This window comes from Trichoderma virens (genome assembly GCF_000170995.1).
Source record: "Trichoderma virens Gv29-8 chromosome Unknown TRIVIscaffold_89, whole genome shotgun sequence".
Classification (NCBI taxonomy): Eukaryota; Fungi; Ascomycota; class Sordariomycetes; order Hypocreales; family Hypocreaceae; genus Trichoderma; species Trichoderma virens.
The window spans coordinates 1194075-1209436 of NW_014013660.1; the positions used below are offsets into that span (position 1 = coordinate 1194075).

The window sequence follows — 15362 nt, forward strand, 5'->3', positions numbered from 1 at the left end:
GTTCTACTTCGTCGGCCCTCTGTTTTTTTCTCATCACCATTCTTTTCTTTTCTTCTTGTTCCTTTTCTTGCGCGCCCCTTGTTTGCCTGCCTCTGCCCTGCGAGTCGGCCCCCCAGACGCCTCGAGAGCAATTCCCTCGACACCCGTCGACGAACCCCCTTTTGTGTCTTCAATCGCTCGCCCTCCTCCAGCTCGCATCTCGATAGTGGCTCATCCAGTCCTCTTCGCGATCCCGTCTGCCTTTTCCCACGCTCGCGCCCTCTTCACCGAGTCTGGGCCCGCGTCTTTGCCGTCGCCGATTCTTCCTGCTCCCCCCATCTGTGGGCCCGCAACCATAGCATAGCATCTATCCGTCTCTTCTCTTCGCCATCGTCAAGGGTTCCCAAGCTCCTCGCGCTCTCCCGAATCTTGACTCTCCTGCTCGACCGCTCCCCTCTCGCCTTGCACAACCAATCTGCTCCTCTGATCGACCCGCTCCTTGGTGCTTGACAAGGCAGGCGGAAGCACCGCAGATCGCCTCGAATAGCCGTCGCACTGCCCACCCCCAGCGGCAGTTAACCGATCCAGTCACCGACCAAGCCAGTACGCCCATCTCGGTCAGCTGCAGACGTCGCCTCGGCGGGCTACTCGCATCTACACAGTCGGGAGTCTTCTCGTTCCATGGACGCCCGGACCCAAGCGTCCGAAACCCAGCATTCTTACCCCCCCAGCCCGTGGACGTCGACAACACCGACGACTCCAAACGGGCTGCCGGCGCACCTCCCAGACGGGTCCCAGGACTCTGCCTCTGCCGCCGCAGCCAACAACGTACCGTTTACTCCCCACCTCGGCTTTCTCCCGTTCGTCTTCCCGCAGTCTCTATATCAGGCCCAGCTTCTGCACTACAATAAGCTCATCTCCCCGGCAAGAGGAGGTGGCCTACAATCTGCGCCACTTCCTCCCATCGTGTCCGTTCCTCACGTCCAGGCCACGCCAAGGTCGCGATCTTCTAGCAAGGCATCGCTCAGGGATAGTGCCACCGCCGCAAAGGGGACCCCAGCTGGAGGCCATGGGAGCCGCGCACACCAGGGCTCAGACAAGAACCGCCCGGTTATAACGTCGAAAGAGGTTCCGCCCAAGATGCCTGCAAAGCTGGCGGCCGACCTGTCCAAGAACTTTCCTCATCGAGCGATAGCTAGGTCCTCATCGCCCCATGGACTCTCCCACTCTAGTTCCGTGCCCTCGACTCCTCATCAGCATGCCCGCCAATTCTCCTTTGAATCCCGGGAACCATCCCCCAATGCCGGCAACAACCATTCGCCGCGCTCAGCCTACTCCGAAACCAACAGCGCGCTGCCCTCGCTCAGGCCGCTACCCCCGCGATTAGGGGGCTGCAAGTACGAGACCGCCCAGGCAAACTCGAGAAGGAGGATACCATACTCGGTCGGAAACGAGCGCCTGGAAAAGTTGGATCTGCGGAATGTCAAAAGCAAGCTGTCCGAGAGTGAGGAAAAGCAGTTGGCTGCAGATATGAATGAAATCTATAACAAGCTGCTGCCTACAGAAAAGGTCGAGGAAGATAGGAGGAAGCTGGTGAATAAGCTGGAGACAATATTCAACACCGAGTGGCCAGGGCATGACATCAAGGTGCACCTGTTTGGATCGTCTGGTAATCTTCTATGTTCGGACGACTCCGACGGTATGTTTTCTTTTTTCACCCTTCTCGTTACATTGGATGTCACAATCTCTAACACATGTATGCCAGTTGACATTTGCATCACAACATCATGGCACGAGATGGAAGATGTTTGCATGATAGCCGACCTTCTCGCCCGACGTACGTTGTCCCTCCCCCCTTTTCCCCTTGGCCGATAAATGGCTTTCACTTGATGACGCTAATGCCATTCCATAGGGGGCATGGAAAAGGTTGTTTGCATCTCTGCAGCCAAGGTTCCCATTGTGAAGATTTGGGATCCTGAGCTCGGCCTTGCCTGTGATATGAACGTCAACAATACCCTGGCGCTCGAGAACACCCGCATGGTGCGCACATATGTCGAGGCTGACCCACGTGTACGAATGTTGGCGATGATCCTGAAGCACTGGACGCGGAGGAGAATTGTCAACGATGCCGGTATAGTCCCCCCCCATTGATGCGAATATTGGACGGATTGCACCGTGATATTCCTTTGATTTCCTTGTCCTAACTAGATTGCAGCCTTTGGAGGTACTCTGAGTTCCTACACTTGGATATGTCTTATAATAGCGTTTTTGCAGCTACGGAACCCTCCTGTTTTGCCAGCGCTGCATCAACTGCCACACAAGACTACCAAGCCTGATGGAACTGTCAGCGATTTTGCCGATAACCTCAAGAAAATCAAGGGATTTGGCAATAAGAACAAGTCAACTGAGGCGGAGCTTCTCTTCCAATTCTTTCGGTTCTATGCTCACGAATTCGACTACGACAAGCACGTCCTCTCCGTGCGGCAGGGCAAGCTGATAACGAAGCCAGATAAAAAATGGCATTATGCCATGAACAACCAGCTTTGCGTCGAGGAGCCGTTCAACACGAATCGCAATCTTGGCAACACGGCTGACGAATACTCGTTCCGTGGTCTCCACCTGGAGCTCCGAAGGGCATTTGATTTGATTTCTGCCGCCAAGCTCGAAGAGGCCTGTGAGCAGTACGTTTATCCAAAGGAGGAGGAGAGGGTCTGGTCTCGGCCGGCCTCGCAGCCACGACCTGTACTGCTGCGTAGCTCTTCGCAGTCCAATTCCGGACGAGGCGGCCGTGGCGGTCATCGTGGCGGGCGGCACAGTAACAATTACCATCGTAACGGAGGCTCAAATAGGAGAGCGTCGTCGACTACCCCCAACTATGACCCCAACATGTTTGCTCAGCCTGTCAACATGCCGCAAGATATGTGGTTTGCCGCCGGCAACCAGTACCCGTTTCCGTTTGCTCAGCAGGACTTGATGCAGATGGCGGCCTATCAAGATGCCATGCGCCAGCAGCTGCAGCACCTTTACGCTCAGCAGACGCCTGCATTCATGGCTCACCAAACCATGGGCCAGCAGAGGATGTCTCCCAATACCGGGTCATCTAACCAGCAGACAACCACTGATCGGTCTCGAACAAACTCGTTTGACACCGCGCCCATCAATTCCACGTTGCGACCTGAATTGTATACCCTCTACGGCATGGGCATAAATCAACAGTTCTACACACAGACGGCCACGGGCTATGGAACTTATCCCTCTTCGCCGGTGACGTCTAACGGCTTGGGGCAAGAGTTCCGCCGCCCTTTGCAGAGATCCACCGTTGCGTCGGATAATGGTATCTCGGCTTCATCTAGCTCGTTGAGGTCGCAGTCGCAGCCACCTTCGCGATCTCCATCCTCAGCACATAGCCGGGCGGCTTACACCCCTGGAACCGGCCCCTCGAGCGCGCCGGGTTACGCTCCGAGACATATGCACGGCGTGCCTATTCCCAGCTTCGTCTCCGACGACACCGATCTTGACGATCGATCCAAGGCCGCGTCTGTCTCGCCACAGTCCGATGAGGGTAGATCGAACGGGCTCCTGGGAACACGGGGCTCGAGTCTTGGCCAACCATCGCTCCCCCAAAGTCACAGCCCCACTGCAAACGGTCTTGCCGTTGGTGATGTCGTAAATCAGTCATCCAGCCCCAGGCGGCGTCGGCTGTCTACAGATCAGCTGCCCCAAACTATCCTGGACAGGAGGATGAGGAGAACATCGCGGTCACCCTCGCCGCTCGACCATACTCGAGCTATCGCAACGGGGACGATTGCTTCGTCGCCCCTTGCCTCGGCTCCGTTCCCGGGAGTTGGCCAGGCTCAGAACAAGAACTTGGCGAGACCCGTGGTCGTAAATGGGTCCGGGCTCAAGACTAGCATGATTGCCGCGTCAAACCAGGCGCAAAAAGAGTCTCTGGCACCTGAGGAAAGCGCCATGGCAAAGATTGATAACGCTCTGCACATCAATTCGACGCCGTCAACGAATGGCACTAATGCTGCGGACGCGCCGAGCAACCAGTCGATCCCATCGCTTGCGCCGGCCCCCTCTTTGCCTGCGGCTGGGACAGATCGTCCTCCTGTTATTGTCAACGGCTCCAATGCCAAGCTGGCTATTCCCTCTACTGAAGATGCGTCGTTCAGGGATCGAGTGGCAATGATGAATTCGTATCAGGCAAGCTCGTTTGGGATGTCGCAGGATATTTTGCAAGCCAACGAAATGGCACAGCTACCGCCATCGGCGAAACAACGTCTCATGTCCAGGCAGGCCCAGAATGGCGTTATTGCCCCGCTGGACCTTGCCATAGCTGACCACCGTAAGCCTTTGGGCGTTGAGATGGCCCATCTATCGCCGGTCTACGAAGCGCAGACGTCGTCTCCGACTGCCTTGCGCAAGCCAGATGTTCCCGCACCCGTCACTGGCAAGGCTGCTCGTGAAAAGGCAGATGCCAAAACAACGCGTGAGGAGACGAACAAGCCCGTGTCCAAGGCGGAAGACAAGCTTCAGCCGGCCCAGGAGGCTCCGAAGCAGTCTAAGGCGCAGAAGTCGACTGGCCAGAACCAGCGCAACAATATGCCACGGGAGAATGGCGGCCATGTGCGGAGTGCCAAGAGCGAGAGTGATAGCAGCTGGCAAAGAGCTGGTGGTAAGGGGAAGAAGAAGGGATCGAGTGGACTTGCACCAAACTCACACCCGGAGCAGTTGCCAAAGAGCGACTCGGAGCGAAAGGGAGGATGAATACACGAATATGCATCTCGATAGCGACGATGATGATGATTGTTTATTTTTATTTTTACATGTTCCACGGGGGGCTTGGGAGACTAGCATTGCAGCTGCTAGCACAAGGCAGCATGAAATTCCAAAATGATACCACAGCTACAGGAAGCTCGATAGCTCATCTCCCTCAACCATGAGATGAGGAGGATGATGATAGTGGCGATGTTGGATAGGGAATCGTCCACGGCATGCGACAATCAAAGTCGGATTCTTTTTTGTTGGGAGGGAGGGAGGGGACGCTTTGCTTGTACAATGCCATTTCCTGAGGACGATGAAGAGGAACTGCGGTACACTCAACACAACCGCAGAAAGCAAGGCTTGGACATTATTCAGGATCTGCCTATGTGAGAATTTGCATTGCGGAAAGATTGATTTGTGCTGCATGTGTGTACGTATGGCCCTGACGGATGAAACTTGTGGAAAGCGAAATCAAAGCATGAAAAAGAAAAGAAAAAGCACCCAAAAAAATATTGAGAGAAGAAGATGGAAAGACAAAAGGAAAGAAAATGCAGCTCCATGAATGATACGCTACAGCAAAGACTCGGGATGAGCTGACGGAAAGGGCACGGAGGAGGGCTAAAGGGGGGGAGGGATTGATACAATATACATGGCCGGGTGGAAAGGCGTTTGCATCAATGAAACTCATCTAAGAGGAAAGGCTGGAACTCGGTTATTTTTTTTTTTTTTTTCCTCTCCGTTTTTATTTCCTATCACTGTTTTGCAGGGAGCAACCAGCGGCATAGATGGATGTTACAAAAGCATTGAGAAAGATTATGGACAGCCAAACAAATGAAAGCGTAAAACAGATACATGGCACGCATTATTAATAAACTGTATGAAACTCGCTTGGTGGTGTTTGCTTTGGTTTGAGGGAGTGATCTACATCGGTAGGTATGTAGCCTTCGGGCTGCGGGTGAGTCCTTAGTAAGAAGTGCAGTAAGTGTTGATGTGACTTGAGGCTATATCTTGCTTGGCATGAATGCCTTAAGGAAATAATGTGTGTTGGACAGGCAATCAATGATGGAGACTTGTGTGTTGTCTGTTTCCTTGATGGCTTTGGAAGTAAAATACAAGGCTAGCTGTTGGTCTGATTGGTTGGTTGGTAGTGCATGTGATTGATTTTGCGTTGCGTTGGTGCTGGATGGATGGATGTAAGAGTCTGGACGCATTCATGGCCGGCAGTTGGTGCCGTGGATAGTAAGGCAACTAACTACATGTACCAAGGCTATCCAAGTGAATAGATGGTGATAGTGCATTTGATTGGAGGATGTGATTGCGATGATGCCTATTTCATCGTATTCCAATGCTGCTCGTATTCTTGGGACAAGGCTGGCTGGATGGATGCCTTGGAGAAGTGGGCGATGATGACATCAACGCTCCATACAACGAAGCAGATAGACGTCTATTGTGTTTCATCACATATCGACTGACTACCTCGTACTCCAGTCAGCCGTGTTTCAGAGGTATTTCCGTGCTTCTAGGCACCTATTTGTTTATCAGGTGAAGCCAATCCAATCCAATCCAGCTTGAGGGCTTCCCGTCTTGCCGAGTTGGGCAGCTCGGGGGAGCTATAATTGGCAATCCGGTTCCCGTATCCGTATCTGCAATCTGCAGGTAATACCTAGGTACGGAGTAGTAGCCTGTAAACTCTCCTTTGGATCCGTTTCGACTTGTTTATCTCTTTTTCATATATATTTCCATCTGTGTACCTACACATAGATAGAACAGGAAGCAGAGACATACATGTTCAGTGTGAACTTCCAAGCTGGTTCTGTGTGATGCTACTCGAGGCCAAGTTCCCCTCTTAATTAAGCTTGTTTGGTGGTCCCCTTTTTCTTCTTCCCGTTAGCCTCATTCCCCCCTGGTTCCTCATCCTCCCGACCTATTTTTTCTCTTTGGAATTTTTTTTTTTTTTCTTCCCTGAGTCGTGTACTCCGTACGAAAAGGAATCCGGCTGTTGGTTCGTCCGCTTTTGGCCCAGAGCACTGCTCACGTGCGACGCCTTGTTTCTGGCCCTGTTGGTTCTGACTCTGGGTCTGCGTCTGGCCCTGCAGCTTGGGTTGGGGCCTGCATTTGCTGCAAGCTGTGGTAGTATTTTCTGATTTGAAGCTGTGGTGTTGTGTTGTATTACAGTATGGTATGTGCATTATGCTGTGTTAGTTGCTGTTGCTTTCACTTTTTGCCCCTTGCCCTTGCAGGTCCACCCCTGATACATACATCCATCCACGATAGACTGCCTTACTGTGCATGAAGCAACTTGGGTTATTGGCAGCATCCATGATTCATCCCATCCGTTGGAAGACCTGGAGCAGAGCTTGAGACCTAGTGGCGCTGCTTAGTGACTGTTCTAGCACACCGTCTCGTCTCCCCCTCGCCTGGGGCTGGCTGGTCCAGTCGCTAAGAGCTTCCAAGCTTAGTGCATTACTGCAGTAATACATAGTGCGATTACAGCAGCCCCAGGGCAACAGAAGAAAACCCGACCTGGACTGACCACCAACTTGCGACATCCCGCTTCTACCCCGGATTCCCCATGTCTCCGATCTCACGACACTAAACCCGTAACCCCAAAGCGACTGGACTGGACTGGACGGCACGCAGGCGCATCTCGTCTGGGCCATTCGCGATTGTCGAGCCCTGCGTTCCGAAACGATGCTGCCGACGGATGCTGCCACCGACGCTGCCGTGGACACTGAGGCTTGACGCAGGCCACCTTGTTTGCCGTTGCGACGCGCATCATCATCGTCATCATCACCATCATCCTCCGCCTCTCTCTCTCTTACTCTCGCCTTCTCTTCCTCCTCTTCCTCCTCCTCCTCCTCCTACCTCCTCCTCTCTCCCGCCGTTCAAGGCGCAATCCATCCATCCATCCATCCAGAGCTTCACTGAACCCGCACCCGCATGAAGAGCGACATGATTCACCGGACAAACAGCGAGGGCGGCGCCTCGTCCAGCGGCTCGTCGCAGAAGATATGGCGCTTCCCCTCCGCCATCCGCAGCAAGTTTGGCAGCATCAGTGGCTCCAGCAAGGACGACAAGAACTGGACCGTATGTTGACTCTTCCGAATGTGCCAAGAGGGGATCTTGCCTCGTCTCGCCTCGTCTCGTCTCTGGCAGCTCACCTCACCCCCATTCGGCCTCTTTCTGACCCCCTCCCAACTTCTGTGCTTACTGTGCTTTTGTCTGCCTGTCTCTCTACTGCATCGCTAGATGGAGTGCTCAACCCTGCTTGCTTGCTCGCTCGTTTGCTTATGTTGACGCCAACATTTAACAATGTCAGGCTAACATGATATGTGGTACAGAACAAACAAGGCGGCTCATCCATCGACACCGAATCCCACGAGCCCTCCATCCACGAAATCTCCTCGATCCATGAAACCACCGAATCCAATTACCGCCAGCTACAAAGCCTTGTTGCGCGCATGCGAGCCGCGCCCTCCGGCCCCAATCACGTCGACGGCGCCTACAAAGAGTTTACCAAGATCAACGAGCGATGCGCTGCTCTCTGCGATGCGATCCTTCGAGAGGAGATCAAGACACCTCGCACTCTCTCCAACGCCAACGCCGCCGAAGCCATTCCATTGACTCGCCAAGATTCCTCTGCCGACACTCCTCGGAGCCCGAGCGCCCTGTTTGACCATAGGAGTTCCTTTAGTGGTCGCAGCTTAGCCGAGGTCATCACGGCCGGCGGGAGCAAGAGTCATGGCGGTGACATGTGGCTCACACCTATACGGGACTGGAAGACGTGTCTCGAAGTGCTGGTTGAGCACTTCAAGGTCAGCCTGTCCGAGACATACATTAGCTATGAGCGAGATGCCACGCCCGAGATGCTCGAGGCCCTGTTCACGAGCAAGAAATTCAGAAGAGATGCGGTCCACCGAATGCGCAATGCGAGCGTTACCAAGATTTTGTCAGCGGACCCTCAATTTGTGAGTACTCATCTCCTCAGGACACGACTAAACTTAAGGCCTAATCATCATGTACGCAGTTTCCACGATATGAAATTCGATTTAGAAACTACGAAAGAGTCAAGCTCGAACTGAGAGATGTTCGAAAGCTTCTTCAGGCGGGAGAGTCAGGCATCTCACTAGGCAGAGTCATTGAGGAATTTCCCATAGCCCCCCGCGGAGACGCTGTCCTGGAGTTTGCCAATCTGGGGCCAGACGCTACGGGCAACGAGCCAGCCTTGCGATTCCGTGTTTCTTCAGCCCTGCTGGCAGAGACGTCGCCCATCTTTGCGCGGCTGTTCTCTGGTCACGCGAGCAGCTACTACCTGCATGAGGCTGACGACATTGCCGATCAGCTCCCACCGCCTCCGGTACCGTATTTCTGTGACGACGGGTCCGAAGTCAAGTTGTATCGGATGCCGCAGCAAGAATTTAACCAAAACGGCTCGCTGGAAATCCTACTCCATGCCGCTCATATGCACAATGATAAGATTCCCAGAGACGTCAGCTTCGAGCAATTCGTTTCCATTGCCGAGTGCTCCCTGAGATACAAGAGCACGTCACCGTTGGAGATGGTTGTTGAACATAGATGGCTACCTCAATGGATGCACAAAGGAGCCGACGACATGCCAGACGGACTTCTCATCATTAGTTATGCATTTGGTCTTCGGCAGCTCTTCACTCGAATGTCCAAGAGCGCGATCCTGAACCTCGCTGATGAGAAGGATCTGCACAGTAAACCTTGGCCCAAGAAGATTAGAGACAAGATCTGGGCGGTTCGTTGCGCCAAGGTGGACCAGCTTTACGCGAGCTGCGCAAACACAATACAGGAGTATATCCGTCCATCAGCAGAGGACTCACCTTCGGAAGAAAAGCAACACATATCCCTTTCTGATCTCGATAGCCACCTCACCTCGCCAATCCAGCCTGCCATGGCGCTTACAAGCACTCCAAGATGTCCCAAGGGCAACCATTGGTGTGACGCTTCCAACCTAGGGTGGATGATGCTGGTGTACAATGAGCTTGGCTTACTACCTACCATTGTGCAGCCCTCCATCATGGCGCACCTTCCAAATGCCCGCCCTCCGTCCAAAAGCCTGGCACAGATGATGGAAACGCTTCGCTCAACACCGAGCCCCCCTGCGCCGCTTCACCCCGGCAGTGTCTGTGATCCCGTTCCCGCGTTCCGCGCAGCTATAGCAGACATTTACAACAGTGTTACCGGCTTGACTTTGTTTGACATCAGCGGTAAGAGCCATGGTTGGGCACTCTCGAAGCATAAGGTGTCAGAACCGCAAATGCTCCTGACCGCTGGCCTCAATCGGATGGCTACCCACGAGAAGATCCATAGCGTTGTCACAGAATTTCCAGAAGAGATTCGCCTGCAGATCCTTAGCGAGATGGAGGATCTAGAGGATCTGCAAGCAGCGGCCAGGATCAACCGGGGCTTTTACGAGACGTACAAGAGAAACGAGCTTCAACTTATGCGCAATATCTTACGTGCTGACCGGATGCGCTGGGGAAGCATGGGGCGGTCCTCGATGGAAGACGAGAGGGTCGAAAGCAAAGTCTTGAAGTCAGAGTCTGATATGCTCAAGGAGAGGGGCTTCGGTGATGGTGCCGATGCCATTACTTTGAGGAGCGAAGACGACGATGGGCTGTACGACTCAGACGAAGATGACGACTCCAGTGTCGATCCGCTGACTCGACATGGCTCTATATCTTCGCAGGGCGGGCGAGTTCATGCCGACGATGACGAAGATTTGGATATTTTGACTCGTGATCCGCCGCCGCCATTTCAGCCGAAAGAGTCCAACCCTCCACCACCGCTGCTTCCAGTTGTTGGTGAAGCCAGTAATGACGGTTCTGATGACGATGATACAGCCACTCCAACAACGCCTCGGCAGCGTGCCTTTGATCTCTCAGACGACTCGACTACTCCTTCTGATCAGAGCAGTCTAATTTCAGCAGAGGATATTGACGAACCGCCCATGACGGAAGAAGAAGCTCGCAGAATCCTATGGCCCGACCACTTGATCGTGAGTCCACCCCCACAGCGAGGCGTAGTCCTGCCTGGCGTAGAAGGGCTGCGAGAGAAGTTCCGGGTTGGAGACATCTCCTTTATTGAAGGCCTCGAAGACAAGACGCTGGCCAGGACAGGAACGAAGCAGCTTCGGAGCGAGCACGACGAGAGAGTGGGCTTGCTCAAGCAAGATGGGCGGCCTAGCTCCAGTTCCTCGATAGCCAAAACTGCAAACGGCATTGAGCATATCGAAAAGATTGATGGCCGAAAGGGGGGAGAGGGGGATATGGAGTCTGCCCTATCTTAGGTGTGCCTAATGAATCGCAACCCCCCCTTTAATGACAGCCTGATGTCACGACTGCTCCACCATTCCAATTCATCCTTCTGGAAGGACGAGGCGACGATGAGCGAAGAGACGTGTAATTGCAGGATTGCAGTAATGATATCGTCTCGTATATCCACACGAAGCGAGCTACATATATGTGCAACACACACGCATATACTACATACATGTGCTTAAATGTGTACATCTATCTTATATACTATACCATACTACTTACTATATCGGGTAATCAATCTTTTGGCGCAGATTGGATAGCGGGAACCTCTTGTTATACTAGGGATGACTGATGTGTTTATGGGATGAAAGGGGTGTTTTCTTGTTGGGTTTGGACGAGCGGGTGGATAATGGGCATCTTTTTTTTTTTTTTGTCCGTTACATGATTGTATATAGGTGTGTCGAATCTAATGTCGGTAGGATTCGATTTAAGTTATTTGATCCAAGGGCCAGACGTGGCCTTTTATATGACAACTCTCACTATCTACTACTACCCATATTTATTTACTGTTTCTATGTCTACTGAATCTATCTTTGTGGGGAGCTAAGCCGTTCGTAAAATAAGCTATAGTGCACAATCCAATTACATGTAGTCAGCTTCTTAAATTATTAGATGTATAATGTGGTTGACCTATGGCCTATAGTACAAATAGTGTATTGTCAAGTCATCCACAATCCCATGTTACCTTACATAAAGTGACATCCCCTGTAGTCTTGATCCATTATCGTTTCTCTCATTCGCCCTCCAAGTCTAACTCTGCTTTACCAACCTCTTTCCCGTTACAAAGTATGCGGAATACCAGATGGCCTACCTCATCGTCAAGGCGAATATTAAGAACAAGCCCTATCTGAATGTAATCCAATCCATTTTGCGTAATCCGCTTAACATTGGGGACTTCTGACCAATCTATGTCATCTAAGGTATACCGGATTTTTCCAATTTCCTCAATGCCTATATTTTCCTGGTCAGCCAATCTCCACCCTATGTGGACAGTTGGTTTCAATGATTTCATACGCTCATTTTCGATGGTTTCTGGAGCAATGTCTAAACTGCAAGAGTAAAGACGACTTCTTCCAGAGTTGTCAATTTTACCCGTGAAAGTCGTGAAAAATTCTGAATTGATTTCAGCTTTCGAATCAAGGAGGGCACCCTTTTGAAGTTAGTCTACCTGTTATCCAGCAACCGAGAGAGGGAGCGCGAGAGACGGAAGGGAGCGATGGTCGGAGTGCAAGAAGATTTCATACTTTTCCAATCTCCCAGAACATGAAGCCAGAGAGCCGATCAGTCTGATCAAATACATCCTTCCAAATATGCCTCATTTTAGGATCATACTTGCTGTGGAGGGAAGGATCGTAGACTTTAGAGAGCGAGTGACCGTAGTGCTTCCGACATTTCTTCTCCTTGACGATAGAACCTTCTAAGCCACGTAGCACCGCGCCGCAGCCAACAGCAGACCAACTATTCTCATCAGAAAACACTTTCTTCTAACGTTGGAAAGTGTAGGACACCTACGCGCCTGTGGCCGGGATGGTGAGACGGATCCCTTTGACCTTACACCAGTCGGTCAACCTCTCATTCAAATATGGCGAAGACCCAAATCCACCAACGAGGACAATAGTTTCGATTGGACGCTCGTTTATCTTCTCAACTTTATTCATCTGGTCTTCTATCAGTTTGATTATACGATCAATAACTGGATCAAAGATGCCTTTAAAGTCTTCCTGAGCCAATAGAACCGAGTGTGATTTTCTATCATAGTAACGCCCGAGTTCAGACGTCACTCCCAACCCCGGCATATAGAGCTGTATTCTGCAGGGTCGCCGAGTGGCTGGATTTTTCATTCTAAAATCTTTCTTCTTGCTTTCGAATGCGTCCATAAAGCTGCTACCTGGCCCGATTTCTTCGGGTGTGAGGCTTTTGAACGCCTCGCCAAATCTTTCCGAAAGAAGTTTTAGAAGATTGCGGTCCACATAAGTGCCGCCGCATTTGCCGGCTGAAGAGGCACATTGTTAGTAATTTTCCATTCCCGCAGATGAATAAGAGACTATTTTGGTCGTTGATCACGAAGCAGACTCACCAACACCAACAACTGTTTCTCGGAGCGTGAGTGTCGGCCGCAACTTCTCAATCTCATAAGTTGTGACGTCCTGGTCATAGTTAAAAGAGAACGAAAAATACCTAATATGGTGTGAAAATGGAGGGTACATACCACAGTACCGCCACCACAATCGCATACTAAAACACCTGTCCCGGGCTAAATATGCATTAGAGAATGGGGTCTGACTTTCATTCCTGCTTTCCTGCTTTCCTTCTTTTAATAGAGTACTTACTTTTACGAAATCTTCAAATCGGTGGATGCTGACCTTCAACGCCATATGTGCCGCCGCTTCGGGTTCTGAGATGAGCTTGATACTGTCAATTTTCCTGACGCCAAACCCTGCTTCTATGGCCGCATTTTTAGTGAGTAGTTTTGCTTTTTCGCTCCACGAGGCTGGGACCGTCAGCCAGAACTCCATTGGGAGGTTATCTAGCTGAGAGCCCGCAAACTTAGCAACACTGTCGTCAAACATCTTCCTCATTCCCATAAGGTACTCTTTAGCAACATCCTTTGCTGACATTCTTTTAGGAAGCCGCATGATCTCAGAGTTCATTTTGGAGTAAGTATCTGGGTCATCAAATTCGGAAAGCGGGGACTCGTCAAGAAGCAACTTTGTCCAGGAATACGATGTCATGCCTGCTTCAACCTCGTAGCCCCAGGCCGTTCTATCGAGATCGTCATTCTCCTCGGAGAAAGCAACTCTTGTCGGGGCTTTGACAGTATGCTCAGCGCTATGCGTGGCTGCACCGGGGTACTTAGTCCAGGTAATAATGTCCTTGAAGTCAGAGGCATTTGATAAGGCGTAAGATATCCCAGAGTATGTAGTCCCGTAGTCGATCCCGACTATGAGCTTGGTTCTTTGAGTAATGATAACCATTGAGGCCTGCCAGAGATGCAGACACGTACAATGAGTGATGTTTAGTGTGTGGCAAAGACTAATGAGATGGTCTGGAAACAATTTGAATAACGGGAAGTGTAATCACAAATGGCCTCTAGTAGGGCCAAGATAATAAAGTCGAGGGCCGAGATGAGACAGTTGAGCCAAATAGCTGTTCGGGTAGACTTCTGAGCCTGATTTCATGTTAACGAGCTTGGGTTTCAATGTATGCTACTGGGAGCTACATTGGGCCGTGATGCAGGAGCTCTATGTAACTTATCTAATAATTGGCTGAGTGGAAGTGTAGTGACCAAATACCAAAACCCACGCCCAGAACCTCCCAGGTAGACATCTAATATTCTCATGCGTAGACTGTATGTAATTAAGGTGAGTGCCTGCAATTTGCTCGCTGTTTCTATCCGTAACTGCATACATATCCACTTGGATAAAGCATATGATGGCTGCGTATGACGAAAGCCATGTTTACGTGGATTGGTGGTATTGGATCGGTGAAAAGGTAATGCTACGTGTTGCATACAACTCCTCCACATACTCATCTGGCATTGGCTGTTACGGTATTAAATATTGTTTAGACTCACGCATTGTGTCCTAAAAGTCCACTTTCTTAAATCTAGGGCTCTGACACGTATCACATGCTGGGTGATAAGGGTCAGTGTCTTTGATTGTGGCATGGTTTGGCCACATTTGCTGTATTACCACGATACTGTAACTTGAATCGGATTTTCATTGCCTGAATGGTCGCTGTATCCATAAGAGGGGGATAATTAATAATACATACTGGATACTACTGTTGGAGTTTAAATCTTTGTATATATTGGCTGTGCCCTGCTGCACCTACGACTTAAGGTCACTCGATTTGCATCCTTACGGAGAAACTTTTTGGGGGCCAGGATACGCAATTATAGGTCAATCTATATTAGGTTCGTTTTTAACCCTTTTTCAAAGAGAATTCACTGATATCGTGAAGATAATTCGACGGACGAGGAAATTTTGGGCCTTCTGACATCGAAGCAAAGCTTGGACATCATTCAGTTGAGAAATCTAGGGACATGTCTATCCAATATATACCTGTGGTAAGCAAAGAATATCACACAAAAGTTTGGCTTACGGCTTTCCATTTTTAGACTCACAACTATGTATTTATAGAGCGGAAGAGATGTCAATTCATCCAAAAGGCCAGCACATCAAATTTCTGGCGCTCTCCCTTTGAGGGACCAGTATACTTCGCCTAATGCAACCCTACTCGGAAGTGAGGTTCAAAAACGGGCTGATT

At 51.0% G+C, this 15362-nt stretch overlaps 3 protein-coding genes across 3 annotated transcripts; 2 read left to right on the forward strand and 1 right to left on the reverse strand.

Moving 5' to 3' along the window:
• Positions 1 to 660: 660 nt before the first annotated feature.
• TRIVIDRAFT_41696 (uncharacterized protein) lies at positions 661 to 4749 on the forward strand (the record flags this gene model as incomplete). Its single annotated transcript, XM_014095987.1, has 4 exons — positions 661 to 1678; positions 1745 to 1816; positions 1892 to 2110; positions 2195 to 4749. 4 exons carry the CDS (start codon positions 661 to 663, stop codon positions 4747 to 4749), a joined length of 3864 nt encoding a protein of 1287 aa, XP_013951462.1.
• A 2949-nt stretch (positions 4750 to 7698) lies between these two features.
• On the forward strand, positions 7699 to 11062 carry TRIVIDRAFT_66211 (uncharacterized protein; the record flags this gene model as incomplete). The annotated part of the gene is made up of 3 exons (XM_014095988.1): positions 7699 to 7833; positions 8088 to 8714; positions 8774 to 11062. 3 exons carry the CDS (start codon positions 7699 to 7701, stop codon positions 11060 to 11062), a joined length of 3051 nt encoding a protein of 1016 aa, XP_013951463.1.
• A 764-nt stretch (positions 11063 to 11826) lies between these two features.
• On the reverse strand, positions 11827 to 13990 carry TRIVIDRAFT_134471 (uncharacterized protein; the record flags this gene model as incomplete). The annotated part of the gene is made up of 7 exons (XM_014095989.2): positions 11827 to 12044; positions 12108 to 12221; positions 12469 to 12551; positions 12606 to 13086; positions 13171 to 13240; positions 13303 to 13347; positions 13424 to 13990. Coding segments are annotated over 7 exons (1578 nt in total), but the record flags the coding sequence as incomplete, so codon positions are not given.
• Positions 13991 to 15362: the final 1372 nt, after the last annotated feature.